The following is a 22,893-nucleotide window of genomic DNA, read 5'->3' as shown; positions in this document are numbered from 1 at the left end:
AAGAATATGTGGGTTTTTATGAGCAAAGCACCAATGTCGGACTGTCTGTGTGGTGAATTTGAGCGGGCGAGGTATCTTGGGAAGCTAAATTGCCTTGTTGGTAAGTGGATTGAGTCACTGGGAAACAGACCATGAATTCCCCAGAAAAATTTGATTCAGTAAAGTGCCGCCCTCTCCCTTTCTCTCCTCTCTCTCTGCCTGGACAAATTGAAACAGTGATTTCTCTTGGGCCTGTACACACACACTCTCTCTCTCTGTCTCACACACACACACACACACACACACACACACACAGCCGAGGCTGCCCCGTAGCTCTCTTACATAAGCCAGCCAGAGTGATACAGCACGTTTGCATTGTTGTAGCAGGAAGTCACAGGGCCATTTGTATTGTGTTTATTTCTAAGATGTTGGCTTTTTCCATTCAGTTGCGAGTGTGTGCGTTAAATGTGAACATCCTGTTGGGCTTGTGTTCTCAAGAATTGTATAGCAGCCTGTGGCTATGGTGGAAACGCATAATGCTGTGTTGTGTTCACTGTGGTACAGATTTATCACTTTCTGTAGTGCAAAAGGACAAGCGGAGAGGCTGTTGTTTAGTGCAGGGGTTTTGCTTTAGGCAGTTTTTTTTAAGAGTCATCAGGCTTGTTCGTTATGCTTGTTATTAATTAAACCTCACCTGTGCCTGTTTTTCTGTCAACACTTTAATTAAAAAATCTTGTCAAATTCACTCACCTGCTGCTAATACTGGATGATGTTCCGTACTACTTATAAAATATTGTGAGACTAGATATTATTTGGGGTCTTGGGATGCCACTACCAATTATTTTCATCATCAGTTAATCTCTTGATTATTTTTATTATTCGCTTCACCGAGGAGGTTATGTTATGGCTCGGTTTGTCTGTCAACAGGATGACAGAAAAACTACTGACCCAATTTTCATAAAACTTGGTGGAAGGGTGTAGCATGGGCCTAGAAAGAACCCCAATTTTGGAGTGGATCTGATTGACGGGGCGGATACACAAATTATTTTTCCACTTTTGTTAACATTGCTAGATGGGGCATTTGTGCTGCATTCATATGGTATTGGAGTAATCGAAGAAATTAGTTCCTAGTAAAAATTCATACCGCATTAACATTTTGATGCCTTGACCGTCTGCGCTCTCTGAGTGCCCTTCTTGCTACTTATATGATTAAGTGACAGAGATGGGGACTCGAGTCTGAGACTCGGACTCGAGTCGCACTTAAGTCGCACAAACAGCTGACTTCAGACTTGACTTGCAACTTGACCCAAAAGACTTCAGATTTGATGGCGCACTCACATAAATACATTGACGATGGCGACACCAAGTCCTCCCGGAGTTGTGCCTTTTGTCATTAGTTTAGCTTTCAATAACTTGGTAAACAGTGACAGTAAGCGAACAGCTACATGCAATGTGTGTGGCACTAAGATAAATGATGCCGGAGCAACAACGTCAAACTTCATCAGGCATCTCAAAACGCACCCAGATAGGTCAGTCACTTGCTAATGTGAAAGAGATGTTACATTTAGCGTATGTCGTCACAGGTATCAAGCTAACCATCGCAAAGTGTTGTGCTAATGCTGGGAACAGGCAAATTGTATCTTTATAGTTGTATCCATATGATGTGACAGACTTAGGTTTATATTTCACCAGGTTGTTGTTAAATAGCAATACGGAAAGTAGCCTATCAGTTCTCACATGTTTGCACCATGGTTGGTGTATTAACTTTCAATACAGATGTTTCCCTCACACTTTGAACACTGAAAAATGTAATACAAGATGAGGTTGGGCTGTACAGCCAGTTAGTAACACAGACAAATGTAGACAATGTATTTTTTGGTGCAGATACCAAAATGTTGAAAAATACAGTTATGAAATTGAAACACAGTTCTTAATTTTTGTTTCTTCAGATTGCATTGCAATAGACCCCATACAGTTATCCTACAACTGATTTTGATACTGTACTGTATGGATGGTAGCTACAGGACATGCTTTGAATTCATAAGATTTAATAATACAGTGTTAGGGACAGATCAGATGGCCAGAGACTTGATTTGGACTCATGGCAAAAGACTTGACTTGAACTTGCCCCTCAAAGATTTGAGACTTGACGTGGACTCGAGCTCAAAGACTTGAGACTCGATTTGGACTTCCAAAAAATGACTTGTGAACATCTCTGTTAAGTGAATATCAAAATCGTCGTTTGCTGATTGACTAATCGTTTCAACTCACTACAACACTAATCGTGCATCATTGCAATATAACTTAACTTGCACCCATTTCGTAGAAATGTCTTAACTGTTCTACTTTAGTGGAACTAAAGTGGTACTCCAGCAATATAATATGCATTTCCAAAAAAAAACAAGGGGCTGACAGATCCTGGATCCTACAATTTCCACAATGCAACTCAATGCCATCTTTTTGTTAGACACTCAGGGCCTCCATGTCTTCATCTTGTAACACCGGCTTTCTGTTATTATATATAAACATCAAGCTCCAGACAATTTAACCATGCTGACATCATCATTGTTATTTTCTCAGCCTTTACAAAGCTCCTTCAGAACAACATGACATTAAACAACTGTTTTCACATGCTGTGTTTATGTTTTCCCAGAAACTGAACTGAGTTCCCCTTTAGACTTAATGTCTGTTTCCTATTATGTAAATATATTCTGAAAACACCAATAGTCATTTCCAAAATATTGTCACATTACATCAATATCACAGCGATTGTTCAAATTAATTGTTATATATCAAATCATTGATATAACCCAGCTTCTCCCTTCAGCAGTTTTTAGTTTCTTAAAGAGCCTAAAAACGTATTTTCTAAATCAACTTTTTGTTTTGAGCGATGGGTTTCTTCACAAACAGGGTTTTGGTTATTTTGCATGAGAGATTTTCCGTATGTGTGCTTCTGCTTAGAGTAGTTTATGGAGTTTGTAACTGTTTAACTCTTAATAAATACAAAATAAGGATGGTTATTTCTTTTTAAAGATTATGTTTTGGCATTTTAGGCCTTTATTTGATAGGACAACTTAGACATGAAAGGGGAAATGGCATGCAGCAAAGGGCCGCAGGTCGGAATTGAACCTGCAGCCGCTGCGGAGAGGACTGAGCCTCTGTTTCTGGGGTGCACGCTGTACCAGGTGAGCTACCCAGGCACCCCAAGGATGGTTATCTCTGAACTCATCTTTGATTGTTTCTTATTTGGTCATGTCTATTTTATTTTATCATGCAAAACTTAAGATTTGAAACCAAGTTTTTCATTTCTGTTGGTTTTGACAACATAACATTGACTTACCAAACTGGATCCTGAGATCTGCATGTGGACGGAGTCCAACAGAGCAAGGAAAACGAGCAGTCAGACTGTCAGACAGGCTGCAAACAAAGGCAAACATCAAACCTATTACCCAATCCGTCCATAAACCTCCTCCCTGGTTCACCTTTGACCTGCTATACTTACTTTAGTTGTGTGTGCACAGTTTTTCTAAGCATTAAGTGATCATAGATGACACTTCAAAACTAAGACCCAGGTTGTAAGAGAAATAGGGCTGGGCGATATGGAGAAAATCAAATATCACGATATTTTTGACCAAATACCTCGATACCGATACAGCAGCGATATTGTAGTGTTGACTATTGGTGCTTTCACAAAATATTTACACAATGAGATTTTTATATTTTTCAGTAATGTGAATAAAATGACTAAGTGGGTAAAGGCAAATAATAGAACAGTTACAACAGTCTGGTAAGTTCAGAAGCTCTCTGTTTCCCGCGGTGTGTGTGCATCTGTGTTTATGTAGTATGTGTATCTATACCTGTATATGAGGGCTTGTGGTTGTATACATGATAGGGATGCATAGTTTTGTTGTTTGTATTGGCCAGTGGCGGGCCGTGTATTTTACACCTGGGCCCTCAGTACTATCCTACAGCAATTAAACCACCTTTGAATAACCTCACCATGACACTAGGACATTATCGGGTGAAATAAAGTGACTTAACACAAGGCTCAACACCTAGAGAGTTTCAGTACACTATTGCAGAGACATGAATACACAGTGACTGAAGCCATCACTTTTACGCAGTATGGCAGGATGCTGCATCACATATAATACAAATGAATGTAATTACCAAAGAAACAAACACAAACCCACAACATCCGGTCACATTTACTCACACGACGACCACAAAGCAATCCAAAACACAAATAACACAATCAGCAATCAACAGGCTTTCCCACAAATCCCTGCCAAGCTCAACAACATGCATGCCACCACGCACACACACAAAGGCACAGCGGCCACTGACACTGCTCAAACCTTTAACACCAGCAGCAACAATCTAAAGCAAACAGTAATAGCTAGTAAAATCATTTTACTAAAAAATCCATTAAACCTACCAAAAGCTGCTCATCACTTGAAGAAAAAGTCCATTCTCCTTTCTTTCATTAACTTTGCATCTAAAACTCGAAACAAACTCGAACTAACGTTACTGCTACAGTTATGTGATGCTAGCTAGTTTTGATTCAAAGAATACGCCCAACAGGGCAAACTTCAAATTTGATGGCTAAATATATGTAATGTATATGTGTAACTATAATATGACAATCAACAACATTGTCTCTATTTGCTTAAACAGCAGAGGGATTCACTTGAAATTCTGAAGGCCTCAGAGTAGATTTTTCACCCGGAGACAGGGGGAAATCTGGGGGAGGAGAATCGAGGGAGAGAGTAGCCATGAAATGACGGTAATATACTCGTGGGAATGGACTTTGTAAAATACATACTGTATGAAATAAATAAATAAATATATATATATATATATATATATATATATATATATATATATATATATATATATATATATATGATTAAAATTCTATTATTTTGCATTTCAGAACAGTTTTTAAGTACATATTAACAATGGAAAGCAATTTTTACCAGTTAATCTTGATTGGGAATCAAATGAATGCAAAGAAAGTTACTTTATGAACTTGATTTTAAGATTTGTAATTATTTATTTACTGTAAACAAAAGAAAAATGTGTGAATCTGTCATTATTGCACAATTCCTCCAAGTACCTAACTAAAAAACTAAAAATCCCTATTCTTACTAGAGTCAATATAGTGTTTAGTAACTCCTAAATAATGATTACTCACTGACGTCCAGTGATCACCGGTTAATGAGACAGCGTTTGCAGCACCTTGCAGCAGTTCCACTGTGGCTGCTTTCTCCGTGTGGTATGTGTATGGTGAAACTACTGTCTCCCTCGACAGCAACGAGACAGGTCAACTGTAGTACGTCTTTAAGACCCGAGTCCTCTACGATGCTGACAGGTCTGCAGTTAGTTGCCACCCGTTTAGCCCGCTAGCGGGTAGCATCACGTTAACTGTATTACTATGCTTAGCTCCGTAGGTGGTAGCTCAAGCTTGACGTGCTTCGGTGATATTTTAATTCGGCTTTACACAACGTGCATATTGCTTTCGACTTGTCTACGAGCTTTCCTGGAGTTTTGGAAAATAAAAAGCTCCATACAGAGTTATTGCTGCTGTGTTTCTCCATCATGCCTGCAGCCTGCAGCAGCAGGATGTGTTACGAGGAAGTGGCAGCTTGATGATAAGTAACGGACAGCAAAGGGTCAAAATAGTAGCCTGTTAGGCACGACGCAAAGCCGAGTGAAGTGTAAAATAAATTAATAAATGCCGGCATGCGATTAAAAAAAATGAACTGCGTCGCGTCGGCCCTTAATCGCATCGCGATTAACGCGTTAACGCTGACAGCCCTAATATATATATAAAAATATAAAATATTTTTTTCTGATTCTGACAATCTCTTGACCAGCAGAGAAGGCCCCGATGGCCCACCTCTGGTATTGGCTGAGTGCTTGTTGTAACCAATAACAGTCTACCTAGCTGTCCTCACTCTACTTTTTATTTCCTGTTCCTTTTTTTTGTCTCTCCTTTTGTTTTATTACACGATTTGTGACACTTTGCTTTCCCAAATATGTATAGTGTACTTTTCTGTATATTGTCATCTAAACAAATATGTTGCACTTTTGCCTGTTTATTTGCATATGGAAAATAAAAATTGGATCGCAAAAAGAATATTCCTTTAATGTTGTGTTGCGTCTCTCAGGTGGAGATCAGCCTGCAGAGCAGCTTCCAGCCTGGTATGAAGCTGGAAGTGGCCAATAAGAGCAGCCCGGACACATATTGGATGGCCACCATCATCACCACATGCGGCCAGCTGCTGCTGCTGCGCTACAGCGGCTACGGCGAGGACCGCAAGGCCGACTTCTGGTGTGATGTCATGACGGCCGAGCTGCACCCGGTGGGCTGGTGCACCCAGAACAACAAGACACTCATGCCCCCCGAAGGTAGGAAGAAACACTGTGAGACACGCATTCACCCGAACCTGGTCTCTTACTCACACAAGTTAGATCAATATGAGTGAATGTATGAAAATACAGTTTTAGCACAACGGCTCTGCGTATAACAATTTATTGTATTTCTTTTAGTAGTTTGAGGGATTCTGTCATCATTTGCCGCTCAGTTTGCATTTCTTCCTTATTTTTCTATTAAGTTTGTGGAAGTGAACACTTTCTGAGCTGTGCTTTATTAATATTTGTTAGTTTATTTGTAAGGGACAAGTACAGAGAAACAGTTGCAGAAGCAGTGTCCAATGTACACGTGTTTATGGCTGAAGCTAATTTCCAACACCAGTCCATTAATTTTTGCAGCAGGAAGTGTTTACTGTAAACGAGTGTGAAGTGTGTCGCTTAGGTGTCAGAGGACTTAAAGTCTGTGGATAAATCATGTTTTTAATTAAAGTATTTTAGTTTCTTCTTTTTTTTCCTGTTAAAGAGGATAGTTTTTTGGGAGGATAGTGGGCATTATCATGCGCTGTACACATTGTAAAGCCATTTGGGATTACATAAATAAAAACTGACTTCACTATTTTTTTGGGGGGCATTTTCTGCTTTTTTTAAAAATATGACAAGTTCCTTGGTCAGACTCGAACCGTCTGCTCTTTGACCGTTAGGGCCAGCCTTTTTGAAGGATAAAAGTGTTTCAAACATAAAAACCTATAAAGATCTGTTAAAATAATGAAAATGATTGCAACGATTATACGCCAATATGAACATTTGTGCCTCGTGTTGCATTTGTTTCACAGTTGTTTTCTCAAAGGCTATGCATCCTGAATGTAAAGAAATGTGAAAACTTTAAAATCTTTGGCTTCAAAGGACATTTAAAAAAAATATTAGGTAACAAAGGGTCAGCCTTTGGTTGATTGACTACATTTAATCAGAAGTGTCGGTTAGACCTTAATGCGCACACACAGACTAGTGTGAACACCTTCACCTTTCAAAGAATGCTTTACATAAACCAAGTGGAAACCGAGTTGGTTTCCCTCAAGGTGCTTTGATTGTCAAAACGGCTCAACTCAACTAATTTACTTACTGACACATCACATTCAGTCAGAGTAATGCCAGGTTAAACGCAAGACAGGTCGCCTCTTTTCTACAACAGCCATCTCTAGTCTCTAAGAGCATCCTTTACACCTGAGCTCAAACTTTCTAATATAAAGCGTCCTCCTTAACGTCTCCAGAAGCCATTCTTTCTAACTGTCCCTTTCACAATATCATAACTTTGCCATCAAAGACATTTCCACCTGCAGCGGGTCCCTCTCTCCCCCAGATAGATGAGTCACCCTCCCCAGCCTTGTTCAGACCATTTATTTTTCTCGACACTTCCCCGCTGATGAATGGCGCGCCCCTCCGTTGTTGTGGAGACGACCTGGATATGTTTTCGGGTGTCCTTGCACCAGCTCCATATGTCCTTTTCACTCACCGCTGGTCTTTTCACCAACTTCTTTTGTATTTTGCAGCGGCAGGTTGTTCATAAAATATCTGTATTCACATCTCTGTGGATTATCTATCAAGCAGGGAAACAACACATTGAATTTGCTTTCACCGCTGCAGTGGAGTGGCCTTTGTCTTATGCTTGTGCTCTTTGTATTTCAAGTCAAACATGATACGCCTGAAATAAGGCTGCAAGTAATAATTATTTTTATTATCGAGCCATGTGTTGATCATTTTCTCGATTAATCGTCCATTAAATGAAAATAGTAAAAATATGCCCATCACAACTTCCCCAAGCCCAAGTTGACATGTACATATTACTTGTTTTGTCGGACCAACAATCCAAAAGATATTCCGTTTACATTTACAGAAGGCCATGAAATCCAGCAAATGCTCACATTAAAGCTGGGGTAGGCAGTTTTTTTTGGCGTCATTGGGGAAAAAATTCCTTAACAACCTTTCAGCATATTGTAATTCAAGTGGTCTGAGAGAAAACTAGACTTCTGCGCCTTCTCTCTGCTTTCAGGATTTAGATAATCTAGCCCGTGACGGGAGACTTTGGCCAATCAAAGGTCATCTTTAGAGAGAGCGTTTTCCCATTGGCTGTTCTACAAATGCAGATGCGCATGCACGTCCCTTCAGATGGTGAAAGCCTAATTCAATGGTGGACAATCCTGCACCCAATAAAGGAAGACTGACTTCTCAGAAAGAGTCTCAAAGAGAGTCGCAATAAAACGTGTCAATATCGGTGAAGCGTTTCAGAGATAAAGAGAAAATGTTGCTAATAGTTTAGCCTTCTGCTAACCATAGCCAAAAGCTCTCGGCTGCGTCTAATTCAAGTTCATGTTTCTGTAGCGAGCTAGAGCCTCGAATCACAGTCTGTCATCTCAAAGGGCTTTACAAAGAAAACAGGACGGTCATTCTCACAGAATTGCCGCTGTATAACAGCATCGGGATCACAATGACGATGGGGATGGTTGAAATGAATGACTCGTTCTTATAGAGTTTACTGTATGAGGGGAGGGGCTGAGGACAGAGAGGGGAGAGCTAGTTTAAACTCTTCATCTTCCAATTGCTTGCACAGCAAATAGTTACTGGTGAAATTAAGATGTTTTAAAAAAATCGGTTGAAAGCAAACCTGCCTCTTAAAAATTACATTCATATACAATACATTTTTGTTTGCAAATACATTCATAGGAACCATTATGCTTTGCATATTATGATTTTTATTAAGATAACAGGAAAACGTTCACATTGAACATAGCTGCAAAATGGGGATAAAACAGCACAAATAATTTTGTAGGAGAAAGAGTTGATTGAATGTCAGAAATGTAATGTGTATGTTTGAATAAGATATTGTATGTTTACTCAAGAACATTTTTCTATCCATCATACTAACAGCAGTTGAAGTTAATTAGGAAATTGATATATTTTTCAGTAATAATTTTTCTTTTTCTGAGTCTTTTGGAAAGCTCATATTTCAAATTCTTTCCCTAATTCTTTTAATAATGATGGACAGCTGACATCTGCATGTTTAATGATGCAAACTGAAGCATAAATCATGTAATGAAGGCATATTATATATTCCCCAAAGAGGCTTCTGCAAGATACTATCAATTTGCCAATGTGACCCAAAAAAAGTACTTTTTTTGCTTCATTTCAAGGCTTTGTATCATGCTGTGCACATTTCCTAGTGTGTGTGTGTTGCTTAGTCAGCTGCAATATGAGAGAAAAGAGAGGGAGTGTGTGTATTCCACCTGTGTCACAGTTCCCTGTTTTATTTGTTTCCTTTTTGTTTGTTTTTCTGTTTCTCAGATAACATTTACCTAAGAAAAGGTAAGCAGCTCTAACAGTGCCTCTGACTGACTCACCTGCTGGGCTCACTAGTGGCCACCATGAAATCGACACTGTGTTAGGCATCAGAGCTGCATGTACAGTACACTGTGCTTCCTCCTCCTCTTCTTCTTCCTCTTTTCACCTCTCTAAAGGAAGTGACCTCACAGCTCAATTGACTTGCCTCTTGCATGTAACTCCTTTCTAGCTGAGTGTGTCTTAGCAGATTGATATAACACACACACAAACACACACACGCAGCTGTTTGCGCCAAGCTGTGCTCGTATGATAACTAGTGCAAAACGCAGCAGCTCAAATGTGATGCTTTGATAACGAGGCCTCCGCATATGTGCAACACACAAACTGTGTCCTGTATCAGAAAAATGTGTCGCTAGTCAGTGAGTCAAGTAATGACAGGTCAGAAGTTTAAGAACCGCTGTGTGTAAAATGTGGCGTTGGCAGATAAAATCAATATGTGTCACCAGGCGTTCCATACAGACATTTTACTGCTGATGTTATATCCAGTCTGTAATTGTACACTAACAATGAGCCAGTTTAATCAATGACATGCATTAACAACAACAGACATTATGTTTTTGTTTGTTATTTATTTATTAATACTAGCCTGGTATTGCTGCTGCAGCTTTTTTTCGGAGGATTTTGAGGACCTGTTGTCTGTGTTGGCTTAAAGTTTTGGATATGTGAAGCTAAAGAGATATACATGAGAATATGCATGTTTAATGGCACAGTGCCATAGTGCTATTCTTTAAAGGGTCATTTCATGCATATTAAAAAATAAATGTTATCTTTAGCGGTGTCTAACCATTTAGATAAAACTTTCTGCTGTAAAATAGTCCCCATGAAACCTGTTTACAAGAGTAATGGGGACACTGTTTCTGCAATGAAACTGTATGTTCCTGATAATTATTATTTTTAAAGTCATTTTTCAATGCTGTGAGCGCCATAACAAATTCCATTCACCTTTTTTTGTATTTAAATGGAGGCAGAAATCTTGAAGGCAGATATCTGGGCGAATAAAAACCAACCCAAGAACCAACCCTTAGGATATAAAACAGATAATACCAACTTCAGAAATATTAACTTTATATTTACTACACTTGAAACAGTGATACAAAGTGTCAGGAAAAAAAGACATCAATGCAGAATTTAATGAAAAAGAATGAAGTAAAAGGGTTAAAACAAATCAATTAGGATTTAAGAGGAGATTTAAAAGGGGACTGTGATTTTTCCATCCTGTTTCACTGTGACTCAGTACCCAACAGACTTTACATAAAGCACAGTGGTTTTAAAAAAAATTCCCTCATGAACACAAATCTGCAGGCCTCCCTCCATCTTACTCACCATCTTACCATGATTTCTTTGCAAAACCTAACTACAGATAAGGGTTTCAATTGGACAAACCACTTATCACATACCTAAACCCCTCGTCAAACTTGCTCACTCACTCATCAAACTCACACTCACTCTCACACACACACACACACACACACACACACACACACACACACACACACACACACACACACACACAGTCTTCCTTCTTTGCTCCTCCACTCTAAATGCTCCTCTGCTAACTGATGCGCTCAGCAAAGCTTTTGTGCTCATCAAATCAGCGCCCGTGTTAATCAGCGTCCCTGTTTGCAAGAACAGCACATGAGTCTGCAGCGCTGCAAGCGCTTTAGTTGCATAATTTGCTCAATTTTAGAAATTAAAAAGGCATTTGAAAGACAGTTTAACAGGGTAATCATTGTAGATTTTTCCACTTCACCTATAATGACTTCATGGCCCTCCTGCAGTTGGAATATAAGATGAAAGGTACTTACAAATGTACAGGTTTTAGATGAAAAAGGAACCTGGGTTTGTGTATTTATTATAAAGTATCGTATTGAATTTAAACATTAATATGCATGAAAAATGTAAAGTAAGTTTTGAGAAACAATGGCAGATCTGTGAGCCTCTAGCAGGTAAGCCAAAACAGTTACAATTCAGTGAGTTGTAACAGATCCAGACAGTGAAAACATAATTCAACCTACTATACATATTGATGGTGTTTTGACTGTATATGATTCAAAGCCTCGGGGACGGGCTCAGAGAGGGAAGCTTGTTCAGAGAGAGTTTTGTGTGCATGTGCACGTATGTATGTGGGTGTCTGCATGTGTGTAGGATACATTCATCCATTCATGTAAAAGGCTTTTTAGAGCTACATCACTAGTTTGGTGATGTGGTAAGTTTGCTGCTCGCTGAACAGATCCCAACAGAGATCATTTGCATAATGAATTCACCACACTGCTTCCTGTTAGAGCCTGATGGAGCTGAGATAGACCCCACTTCTGCTCTCTCTCTCTCTGTGTGTGTGTGTGTGTGTGTGTGTGTGTGTGTGTGTGTGTGTGTGTGTGTGTGTGTGTGTGTGTGTGTTGCATTCAGGCTGATAGCATTGTAGTGAGAACAATACAAGGGGCTGCTTTAGTTTGGTATATATATATATATATATATATATATTTATTTATATATTAGGGCTGTCAATCGATTTAAAAATGTAATCTAATTAATTACATACTCTGTGATTAATTAATCGCATACATAATTAACGGTGCCTGAACCGATACTTTTTAAGAAAGTAAAAAAAGAAAAGAAAAAAAAAGGGTACTAAACAGCAGTTGGTGACATTAAAGAACGGCTTGTTTATTGCTAAGGCCATATGGTCAAAATGAAATGATTTAATAATAATGTATAACAATAACTTATTTCACTAGTAAATTGCTGGCGACAAAAACAACCACCAGATGGGAAAAGGACATTTACAATAACTTAAAATGCACCACGAGGCTGTAGTTTACCAGTTTCATTGAACGCACCGTCTGTGTTGTTTTTCCGACTGCAGCTGCAGATTGTTACATCCCGGTGTTGAATCCTCTACAGTGAAATACAGTCACACTTTACACCGTTTAGCGTTAGCTGTCAGCATTTTAACCGTGTTTAATCCAGCTACTAGCTAGCGGTAGGCTAACGTTAGCTGCTGTTGAGTATAATGTTAACTAGCGTCACGTGCAGCGGTGTTTGTGTGTATATATATATATATATATATATATATATATTGCGAAGGAATTGACTTTTAGTTAAGTAGAGAACACCACTGCAACATGAAAAGTGTTGTACATTATCAGGCAGCATTTTGCTTTAATTCTATACCGCATAGTAATCCTGATTTAGGGGTCCAACTAACCGTTCATTTATCATCAAATATTGTGATGATTCTTTTCATGAATTGGCCTGTAAGATGTCAGAAAATGCTAATTCAGTTTTCTACAGGCCGAGATACTAGCTTCAAATTGCGTGTTTTGCCAGTCCACATAATTACTTTACTACCACATAAGAGAAAGATGAGCAGCAAAGCTGGAACAAAAGAATATTTAGCAGTTTTGTTTAAATGACTATCAAAATAGTTGCAGATCGACTATTTCAATAATCATTTCAGCTCTGCAGCGTTTACGTTCTTTTATTCACCCTTGTAATAAAGAGAGGTGATGGAACGGTTTTAGGGCTGTCCTCGACTCGAGCATTGTCCAAGAACATTACACAGCACCACTGACATGCTAACTGATGTGATTTTTGAGTAGCCCATGTTATTCTGAAAATAAATATTCTCAATTTACGGTGTGCAGTGACTACGCCATAAGCCTGCACATCCGTTCTGCTGTTCTGCAAGCATTTGATTGGAGTGCATTTTGTTGCAAGATGACGAGCCATCTGCTGAGGCAAAAGTTGAGTTAGCATGTTTTTTTTTTTAAACGAGCGCCCTATGTGACCGCTTCCTTGCTGCACTAACAGTTTTCTCATTCAAATGAACGAGAAGGCTGCATTTTAACACCAATACCTTATGGTTAACCAACAGCCATTCTTTAATCACACATCTTTTAAGTTAAATAAAGGTTTGGCTCACATTTCACACAACCCCTCCCTGCTGTAACCTCCAGATTTGCATAAATATAATATACATTATTCTGAAATGGGCCATTCTGAGTATTGAGTACTTTTTTTGTACTTAAGTATATTTTTATGCTAATACTTTTGTACTTTTACTTAAGTAAAATTTTGAATGCATGTCTTTTACTTGTAACAGTAACACACACACACAAACACACACACGTTTACTGATCCTGTGGGTCTCTTTAGCACTTAACAAACCCTAAGGTAATTCATATTTACACAAATTGCTCTTATATCCTCGGCCATGTTGTCAAGAGGGCTATAACAATTTTAACAATATGGCATCTGAAACGGTGAACTGTCTCTCAATAAACACACAAATTGCATGCTGTGTGACATTTTACATGCGCCCGCGTGCTGCAGTCATTATGCCCACGGCCTATTATGGAAAGGCTGTCAGTTAAAATGGAAGTAGGTAATTGTTTGAATTGACTTGGCCTTCTACTCTTGTGCATTCAGGGCGGTTCAACTCCATGCCAGCGCATAATGACTGGATAAGACAGAGGGGGAATCAAGCGTAATTTGCTCCCATTAACTTTGATTAGAATCTATTGCACTGCTGCGATCGCGGCAAAAAACACTGAGATGATTTTTCTTCTTTAATTATAACATTGATTATCTAAAGTAAAGCTTTTAAGTAAGCCCTGTGCACAGAGCCAGGATTGTTTACAGAGAAGAGGAGCTGGCAGAATATGCAAATATCGGCTTTCATACATGCATTTTCATATTTGTTTGTTTTTTAAATGCTAGATATTTGCATGGAGACTTCAGCCAGCTTTGGTGCAGCCTGGGAGAAGGGGGGAGGTTAGCTCTGCGATAGTGTAGCGGTATGGGGGAAGAGGGGGATGTTTTGAGGTCTCCTCCCTCAAGGTTAATTATGCACTTATTGTTATGTGAAAGTCAGGCTTTCACCTCTATGTGTCTGCTGCCTGTGGGATGGAAATGAAGAAAAATAGCTATTTATATAAAGAAGCACTACACAGTATAATGAAACTGCAAGCTGGTGGAGGGAAAAGGGGGGGAAAGGGTGAGAGAGAAAGAGGGTGAAGAAGGATGAAGTTTGCAAGTTTCAGCTTCTGCTTCCACCGTTCGGCTGAGCTCTAAATGACTTCATGACTAATCTCGGCAGGATCTGTATCTGTAAAAATAGTTTATCTATTTCTGCACACCCCACATCAACACCGTGTGTGTGTGTGTGTGTGTGTGTGTGTGTGTGTGTGTGTGTGTGTGTGTGTGTGTAAAATAGTCTCACAGGAACACACTATTATTAAACGGGCGTAGAGAGAGCAACGAGACGTTCACTGTTAACCTTAGTTTAACAGGAAAATGCTGATTTATTTGCCGGCAAATTCCACAGTTTCAGGCAGGACCTCTGGAGTCCAGAGCCATGAGAGGAGTTATTGATTTGGTCTTCTTAGTCAATTATGTACAGTATTTAAAATCCTGAGCAGCCTCGGTAGAGCTAACTGTCAGTTATATTTACTCAAATCTTTGATTTTAAAAAGGGATTATAAGAATGTTTAAAGCCCTTATCTAAACAAACTAGAAAAGGCTTTTTTTTTTCTTAAGAAATACACTTAAGAAAAAAAAAATCACCCACTCACTTGTCTTAAAAACCACAACTTCTCACTGCGGTCTTAACATCACTGGCACTAGCTTTTCCAGTAAACACTCGTGGGAACAAAAAACACAGAGAGAAAAACAAGAACAGATATAGATAATAAAGATAATACCGGAAGCTTGTTGCATTCACTAAAGTGGAAATAAAAACCGAAGAATTTATCTTGTAATTACAGTATGAAATTTGGTAACAAGTGTAACAATTCTGACCTGAATAGGAATTCCACCTATATTATACTTTATTTCGTGCATTAGTTTGACAGCTGTGAAATCTATAATTAGGAGAGCTTTTCTTATAAGTATGAGATGATAATAAAGCAGTAACTAATTACTAGAGAAATAAGGCCTCCAAAGTTGTTTTCTTTGGTGAACGTATGCTCTTCTGTAGATAACGTGGGTGTGATTTGTTGGAATCTGACAGTTCCAGAAACGGTGACGTGCACTTTGTTTGAAGCATACTTAAAAATAAGCCCTTTGAAAGTAAAAGTGCTAAAAGCAACTGTAATCAGTTGAAGTGAAATCCCTGAAAGTAGCTGCAGTATCATCTGAACTTTATCACTGAAAACTTTAAAAAGTGAGCACACTAAAGAGTTAACTGTACATGCTGATGACAGAAAAACTATAAAAGTAGGAGATGTGCAGCAAGAGCAAAAACAAATCTCAGTTGAGACCTACTTAAATCCTTTTTGTTATGATTTAACTAACTGGTTTCTAGTATTATAAACAGTTAAAATGGATTCGTCTGTCTTTTGACGATACCCACTTAAGCTATTGCATATAAAACCCTCAAGTTTATGTTTTGTTTTTTCAGCTGTTTACTGGACACTAAGAAATGCAAAAAAAATGCAAAAGATCTTGCACTAGAAACACAGTATACATGCTTAAAGACTCATTTTCTCCCTTGGCTCTTTACCCTGGAAAAAAAGAGCAAAAAGAAATCTAACAAAAACACTTCACTGAGCCAAACAACCTAAACCCAGAACCTATTTTCATTATGAGCATGTTTCAGTTTATGGACTACATTTCATTTTCACTTCAGCTTGATGCTAATCACTGCTGCAGGGAATGTCGGTTCACCCAACGTGTTGCAGTCATTCTGTAACTGTGACTCATGTGGCAACGTTTCAGTGATTCCAACAAGTGTCTGAGTTTGTGGAGACATATTTTTGGGGTGTGTTTAAGTGACTAACCAGAAAAACACGCAGGACTCTGAAGGCCGCTCAGCATCTTCCTTGGAATGTAAGCTTGAGGGTTGAGGGATAAACAGGAGGCTGATTTCAGAGGAGTCAAATGAAAAGATACTGCACTATTGGAAACAGGAAGCAGGCAAAAACCACACGTCTCCATGCAAATGTGCTGGAAGTGGGCTTTTTTTGCACGACGACTCTGGAGACAGAACTCTGGTCCACCTGGCATGTGCGTTTGCATTTATGTGGTCTTATATTGGTCACAATGTAGGGACACAAAATCTGTTCAAACAGTCACATTGTGGGGATTCATGTTATAAGTGGAGACGAAAAGCCTTTATCATCATGGCTTCATGATCAAAACAAGACCAACATGTTTTGACTGCACACCAGGCCTCCTCAAGGACAACAACACTATATATTATTATACTATAGGTCAACAGTTTGTTAGTATAACACTCAGGTTAAGGGTTAGGGTCGGGGTTAGAGAGATATTTTGGGTGAAGTCATGTCAAAAGTCTTGAGTCCGGTTTTAAATTCAGTTCAAGTAAGTCTTTTATGACATAAGTCAGCTTCAATGCAGAGGTCTAATAATTAAATAGTCAAACTGAGCCTGTGTGTTTTCTATTTTTCCACAATTTAACACATAAAAACTTGGGACTGAATGTTTTAGCTTTTTTCTGTGTCTGACTTTTAAGTTTTTTTTATCGATTTGTGTTTCTCTGACTATGACCCAAAAAAGATTTTTCTTTTTCTTTTCAAAAGAGCAGATTTATTTAAACTACAGAGGAAACTACAGAGTACACACCCACATTAAGCCCACACAGGTGTTCTCACTTATCTAGATTAGACCTCTTTTCAGGACTATAGACTCAGTTAATATTGTTATCCCCGGCAAACATTGCTATTATTTTCTGCTCTATTGTTATATGTTGTTGTCCTTGGGTTGCTAAAAAAAAAAAAGAAGCAAATTATTATAGTTATACTGTGCTGGATTGACCTCCCCTCTCTCTCTCTCTCCTGTTAAATCTGTTAAAGGAATACTTCACCCTCAAAATGATCGTTTGAAAATTGATAACTCGCCCCGTGTTACCTTAAATTCTTGAAGGTGAATGTGTCCAAGAATTCAAGGTATTGAACTGTAATTTTAAGCGTGGAGTATATCTTTAAGGTGGTACAACTTACACTCAGTTGCTAGTTTATTAGGTACACCCTGCTAAAACTACAACAGTCCTGCAATTAACCCTCCCTTCATGAAGGTTATAATATGTTTGATTCAACTGATTATTTTTGGAGAGAGGGTATTATTTTTGGAGTTGAGTAACATCACGAAATTCCCCTCATGCCTTCCCTGAACTACACACTGAAATGAGGTCTAATAAATTGTAATACCACAATGTTTTTTTTTTTAGGGGAAAGCCCTATCTTGAATTAATTTAAGTTCAGCTAATGCATGTCATCTATCTCAGGTACACATAATGTGTTCTTGGTATTTCCATCAATATTTATATTATTTATTTAATGTTTCATTGCTTTTTTTCCTTCATTTGTGCCATAGACCTGTTCCTTAAAGTCACCCTGAATCTTGACATTTTTAATTCTGATTTGTTTCTGCTTTCAATGTGGTCTCAAAGCTGAAACATATCTAATTTGTGGCAGTGTGACCTCAGCCTCAACTGTCATTTTGAATTCATGCAGCATTTACTGCTCCCAGAGTAAGTTACAGGTCACCCGGTAACCTTTGATACCTGAAATTCTGGATGGAAACCGGTTTCTGTTCCTGCCACTGATTTCACATCTCTGTATGGGAAATAGTCACTTCTGCTCTTCAAAAGGCCATAAGACAAAAAGGTTTTGGCTTTGTTTGCCTCATTTGTATTTTATTCTCAAATTTGCAGCTGTTGTTCTGCATATTAACATTTAAATGGCACTGTTCAGACAACATTAGTTGGTGTTTTTTTTTATGTGTTTACTTCTGCAGAAACCTGCCAGATGCAAACCTAAAAAAATATCTCATCTCAGCCATAAATCACAATTGAGCATTAAGGTTTGCAGTGTGAATACGTGAATTTGTTTCTCACTTCGTTTGCATAAAAATGATTAATTAAAAAAAATAACTATCTGCCTTTAAAAAAAATATTAGTATTATTAGTATAATTGCTGTGTGTTTGGGTTCTCTAGTATATGCATGCACTTTCTCATGCATGCATGCTGTTCTCTGGTGACTACACTTAACAATTCAACGTAGTGCCTTGCAATTAATAATTCACCATGACACAGCACAACAGCACAATAATGTGCTCACTTTCCACTCACTTTGATTGTGTTTCTCAGTCTTGGCTCTGTGTTTTTTTGTCTCTTTGCAGCCATCAAAGAGAAATACAGCGACTGGACAGAGTTTCTGGTTCAGGACCTGACCGGCGCCAGGACGGCACCGGCCAACCTGCTGGAGGGGGTGAGTGTGTTCCTATTGAGAAAATCTCAGAGGGGAATCAATATTCATATTTTCTACATAATAAATTTTAATTGTCTAATGCTGTGGTTCTCACTACACATGCTTGCTGACAGAAAGGAAAATACAGAACTTAATATAGTTGCTGAATAGGATGCTACAGAGGAGGGAGAATACATTTAACCTGCCTGATTTTCAATGAATGCAAATTTTCTTTAGCGCTTACTGAAGGACCTTAGCCTGGGAAAACCCTGACGAACTTCTGGCAAATTTGAGATTGGCTCTGCGAGTCAGCCTGGCCAAGAGCCCATTCAAGCCCATTTCCAATTTTTCCAAATCAAGGCACCAATCACAACCATTGAGGCGGGCTTTACACGATGACGATAGCACAGCGACGGCGAGCAGCTTTTTGTTTACGTTTAACATGACGGCCACCGAAGCGCAGCAACCTGTTGATGCCGCTGTCGCTGCTACGTCACCCGGATTGTTGGTCTGATTGGTTGAAGGACTATCCAATTGCACCCAGAGGCATTTGAGCGGCGTCCGTTGCTGACGCCCCTTTGGAAATGCGCTGTGAATGAAGCTTGCCCAGACCCACTCTCAGTTACAACTGAGAAGGGTCTGGTGTCAACCAGGTTAGCAGGACCTTGTTAGAAAATAGAGGCAGGATTAGTTTTCTATAATATGAAACACAGCTGACCGTTAAGCTAACCAGTCCCAATCGAAGCCACTTTCTGAATGAAACATTTTGGCCTTTTTGTGCCTTTCTTTGAAAAAGGGGGCAGCAGAAAGATGACAGGAAATGAGGAGAGAGAAAGAGGGAGAGAGAGAGAGAGAGTATAGATATAAATAAATAAATAGAGGAAGGATTTACACAAAGGATATCACACACAACTAACTGTTAACTGGTCTCGATCAAAGCCCATTTCTTTTCCTTTTATTTTGGTTTTTTTTGTTGCATGACAGAGAATTACATGCAAAAAAGACGGAGTTGACACAGGGACATTGGGACTCATATTGGTTGCTTTAAACCCTCACCGGGTTCCCATTTCTGGCGGAGCGTTAGATGAGAAGATTGATACCACTCTAATGTCTGGACAGTAAATGTCTAGCTGTAGTCTGATATACTATATATATATATATATATATATATATATATATATATATATATATATATATATATATTAGGGCTGTCAATCGATTTAAAAAATTTAATCTAATTAATTACATACTCTGTGATTAATTAATCGCATACATAATTAACGGTGCCTGAACCGATACTTTTTAAGAAAGTAAAAAAAGAAAAGAAAAAAAAAGGGTACTAAACAACAATTGGTGACATTGTTTATTGCTAAGGCCATATGGTCAAAATTAAATGATTTAATAATAATGTATAACAATAACAATAACTTATTTCACTAGTAAATTGCTGTTGAACGACAAAAACAACAACCAGATAGGAAAAGGACATTTACAATAACTTCAAATGCACCACGAGGCTGTAGTTTACCAGTTTCATTGAACGCACCGTCTGTGTTGTTTTTCCGACTGCAGCTGCAGATTGTTACATCCCGGTGTTGAATCCTCTACAGTGAAACACAGTCAAACTTTACACTGTTTAGCGTTAGCTGTCAGCATTTTAACCGTGTTTAATCCAGCTACTAGCTAGCGGTAGGCTAACGTTAGCTGCTGTAGAGTATAGTGTTAACTAGCGTCACGTGCAGCGAGGTTTGTGTTTCCTGTAACGTCTGTTTCAGAGCATCAGAGAGAAGCGCAGACATATCAGTGGCACCAGATTTTCATCTGTATGCAAACGTCAATATGGAATGGATTAATCTGCGTTAATTTTTTGTAACGTGTTATTTTTTCTCAGATTAATTAATCGAAATGAACGCGTTATTTTGACATCCCTAATATATATATACATACATACACATATATATATATATATACACAGACAGATATGAGAGTGGTATCAACCTACTCATCTAACCCTCGGCAAGAAAGCGAATAAGTGTATTTCTCAGAATGTCAAATGATAGCTTTAAACTGAAAAAAAAACTAAAAGGACACCACACAAAAGAAAGCTCTTAAAAAGGTGCAAAAACAAATCTTTAACACTTTCTCTAAGCAAGAATGTTTTGGGCCGTTAGTTGACTTCTTCTGAGTTTTCTGTCTCAATTATCTCTCAAAAAACATGAATGGCAGCGTTTATTTTTCAGCTAATGGAGTTCAGGTGGGCAGGCTAACAAACTAACCTACCTGGATCCCTATACGGTCAGATAACATGGTCAGGTTCAACTAAAGGCTAGGCTAATTTATTTTTTTATTGAGGCTATATAACATCGACTTCCTCTTTTGTTACTTATTTAACTACTCATTCTGTAAGAGTAACAGTTCTATAGGAGGTTTGACTCATCCAATAAACCAATGAGATGATCTTTTGAGATTTTTCAACAACACTCTCTCTCTGTCTATCTCTCTCTCAGCCTCTGAGAGGTAAGAACACCATGGATCTGATCTTCAAGGGCTCAGTCCTGGAGCTTCAGGACGTCTCGTGCCCGTTGCTTTACTGGCCTGTCCGAGTCATCCAGAACGTTGGTGGTAGACTCCGTCTGCGCTACGCTGGCCTCTCTGAAGACCACCAGGCTCAGGACACCTGGCTGTTCTACCTGGACGTCAGGCTCCGCCCGCTCGGCTGGGCTCTGGAAAACCGGCTCACCTTAGAACCGCCTACAGGTGATAATCTAATCTGCTGGCACCTTTTCATTTACCGCCGGCCCCAAAACTGCTGTGGGGACAAGGACTTTAAGTTTCTCAAAACATAATTACAGTGTCTACAAGAAACTGAATGATACTTAATGCAGCCTGTTCTCATGATCCATACGTTCAAAAAGCTACGGAAAGATAAGCACTTTTTTTTTGCTGGGCGCACCACATTGACTGCTGCTGTTTAAGAACGCGGCTGGCTACGTAAGGAGGTTAGAGTAGAAAGTTTAGAGTGAATTTATGAAATTTAAAGTCATAGCAAAGTTAGTTGTCATTAAAATCCAAGACAATATAATCGTTTTTGATTTGTGACAATTGATGACGGTTTATAGAAGCTGTATGAGTATTAAAAGGAACAGCCTTAATTCATTTTAAAGGTGCCCTGCCACACAAAACCGTTTTTACTTGTATTTTTTGAAATATGATAGGTCCATATGTGTTTGTGTCATGAATGTGAAAACGAACTGCTACCTCCTCTGTCAGCTCTAGCCACTGAAAAGAAATAAGCAGAGAAATCAGGCCAATTACAAAAGCTTGTCAGTGTGATGTGTTGCCTGAGCTCATTACTATTCATGAGCTCGCCCAGTTGCGCTGGGTAAAGGACGCTGATAGCCAGGCTCTCATTGGCTAGCTGTTAGCCAATCAGAGTCAAGCAGCTTAGCCCGTTGAATATTAATGAGAACTGGCACAAATCAAGTTGAGTCTTCCTGCAGGCTTTCTATACCACGCTAGAATGGCTTGAAACAAGGTAACCAAGGCATTTATTCCACAAAAAATGTTACAGAGTCCATGGTAGAACTTCAGACATTACCACAAAGTAATGAAATACGTGTGGCAGGGCACCTTTAATTAAGTTGCAATGTAAGAGCTAATCTACCCCTCTTAATGCCACATCACCTTTCCCCTCCTCAGGACTCAGGTCTCTAAAGAACGCCCCCGACTGGCAGGAGGCTCTGGAGGACGCTCGACTCGACGGACAGAAGAACCCTCTGCCGCTCGAGGTTTTCAAGGTGAGGGTGTGGTGTGGTGTGGTGTGGTGTGGTGTGTGTGTGTGTGTGTGTGTGTGTGTGTGTGTGTGTGTGTGTGTGTGTGTGTTTCAGACATGAAAAATTCCAAGGAAATTATTATGAAATTATTTAGAAAAGA

At 39.0% G+C, this 22,893-nt stretch overlaps 1 protein-coding gene across 6 annotated transcripts in view; it reads left to right on the top strand.

Annotated features, from left to right (window-relative positions):
• sfmbt2 (Scm like with four mbt domains 2) overlaps positions 1–22,893 on the top strand; it is a 56,506-nt gene that overhangs the window by 13,467 nt on the left and 20,146 nt on the right. For 5 of the 6 annotated variants that reach the window (XM_078242844.1, XM_078242846.1, XM_078242845.1 and 2 more), the window contains exons 4-8: positions 6,153–6,393; positions 9,694–9,714; positions 18,893–18,981; positions 21,468–21,717; positions 22,660–22,757. In XM_078242844.1, coding sequence (XP_078098970.1) covers positions 6,153–6,393; positions 9,694–9,714; positions 18,893–18,981; positions 21,468–21,717; positions 22,660–22,757 — 699 coding nt within the window. The remainder of the gene's footprint in view (positions 1–6,152; positions 6,394–9,693; positions 9,715–18,892; positions 18,982–21,467; positions 21,718–22,659; positions 22,758–22,893) is intronic. The other variant, XM_078242847.1, reaches the window with a different exon arrangement.

The sequence above is a fragment of the Sander vitreus genome, chromosome 23, assembly GCF_031162955.1.
Source record: "Sander vitreus isolate 19-12246 chromosome 23, sanVit1, whole genome shotgun sequence".
In the NCBI taxonomy this organism is placed as follows: domain Eukaryota; kingdom Metazoa; phylum Chordata; class Actinopteri; order Perciformes; family Percidae; genus Sander; species Sander vitreus.
This window is presented reverse-complemented; position numbering and strand designations above follow the sequence as displayed.